This window comes from Chenopodium quinoa, unplaced genomic scaffold (assembly GCF_001683475.1).
Source record: "Chenopodium quinoa cultivar QQ74 unplaced genomic scaffold, ASM168347v1, whole genome shotgun sequence".
NCBI classification, from domain to species: Eukaryota; Viridiplantae; Streptophyta; class Magnoliopsida; order Caryophyllales; family Amaranthaceae; genus Chenopodium; species Chenopodium quinoa.
Genome location: NW_018744369.1, coordinates 549,051 through 550,507, shown reverse-complemented (window position 1 = coordinate 550,507; position 1,457 = coordinate 549,051). Strand labels below are relative to the sequence as shown.

At 38.5% G+C, this 1,457-nt stretch overlaps 1 protein-coding gene across 1 annotated transcript; it reads right to left on the bottom strand.

Moving 5' to 3' along the window:
• Positions 1–250: 250 nt before the first annotated feature.
• Positions 251–847, bottom strand: LOC110696800. Its single transcript, XM_021874136.1, has one exon. The coding sequence runs from the start codon at positions 845–847 to the stop codon at positions 251–253; it is 597 nt and encodes a 198-aa protein (XP_021729828.1).
• Positions 848–1,457: the final 610 nt, after the last annotated feature.

Below are 1,457 nucleotides of genomic sequence, written 5' to 3'. Positions count from 1 at the left end.
AAGCATATAAGGTTTGTTCACCTTCATTATCAGAATAAAATGTTGTTTGTCTTTGTCTTTGTTGATTGCTTGGATGTATGCACAAATTAATAATATAGTTAAAAGTGCGTATATAAAAAATATGATGTAATGGGAATAAATAAATAGGGTAGTTGGTACTCACATTAGCAATTCTTTGGAATCCATTAGGGTAGGTGTAAATTCCCACTCCTCTGTTATGCATAGGGAATGTGTTGGGAGTTGACCTAGGTTATTTTTTGTTTAGATGATGATTAGATCCAACATTGCCATTTAATTCCCTGGGAGCATTCTTGCAGGTTGTTTTATTGTGTCCTTGAACTCCACATAAACTGCAATTCATTGCAACACCTAACTTCTTCGGTTTCACTTTTTCAGTCACTTCCCTAACACTTGGTTTTCTCTTTGTCTTAGGTCTGTGATTGACTTTTTTTAATGGAGGGGGGATGACTGTGTTCAGTGAAGTAGGCCACTCTTGTGGACCATTTAGGGGTTCAAGCAAAAACTGGTATGCATTTGCATAAGTTGATTTTCTGAAATATTCACTGACATACTCTTCAGGTTCATCAACCTTCTTCCAAATGGCAACTATGGCATGTTTATATGGAATGTCACTCATTTTCCAAGCATTGCAAGTGCAAGTCCTTTGTGCCAAGTTCACCACATACTTGCATTGTGTTGAACCATCCCTGACTCCATAGCTAAATCCCCCATCCCAAAAGACATTCCAACCTCTTGCCCACACCTTATGCTTTTCTAACTGCTGCTGAATTCTAGGGCAAAGTAGCTGTCCATCATCCTTGAGCATGTCTCTCTTAGCGTGTGACATCTCCATAAGACCCTCTCTTATGTCTTATAACATGGTTATGATTGGCTTGTATCTCACCTTGAGTATATAAGCATTGAAGACCTCGCTCATATTATTATCCACACTATCACATGAAGACATCGGTGAGTAGAAAGCCCTACACCACTTCTTGTAGTTCCTATTTAACAAATCACTAGCTGCATCCTAAGAAAGCTTTCTCATAGCATAAATTTGTTCAAGAAAACCATTTTCAGTTGTGCTCTTTTCTATGAACCAAAATTGTTTCCTTAACTCTAAGCCACCCCCAAACATACTCCTAAAATTGCAATAAACATGTCTTGCATATACCCTTGTTTCTTCTTGTGGAAACACCTCTTGCACAGGTGCAAGTAACCTTTTGTTGATCTAACATAAAAGTGTACCCAACACCTTCAACAGTCCCTAGGTCAGCAGCCAAAAGATTTAAGAACTAACTCCAAGTTTCAGTCTTTTCAACATCTACAATAGCCTAGGCAATAGGGAACATTTGATTATTCCCATCCCTACCAACTGCCACTAACAATTGTCCACCATAAGGTTCCTTCAGAAAACATCCATCTACGGAAATGAAAGGCCTGCAACCAACCATAAA

Excerpts from the sequence above, each read along its gene's own strand:
- LOC110696800 (XM_021874136.1), bottom strand. The coding sequence starts at position 847 with ATGTCACACGCTAAGAGAGACATGCTCAAGGATGATGGACAGCTACTT.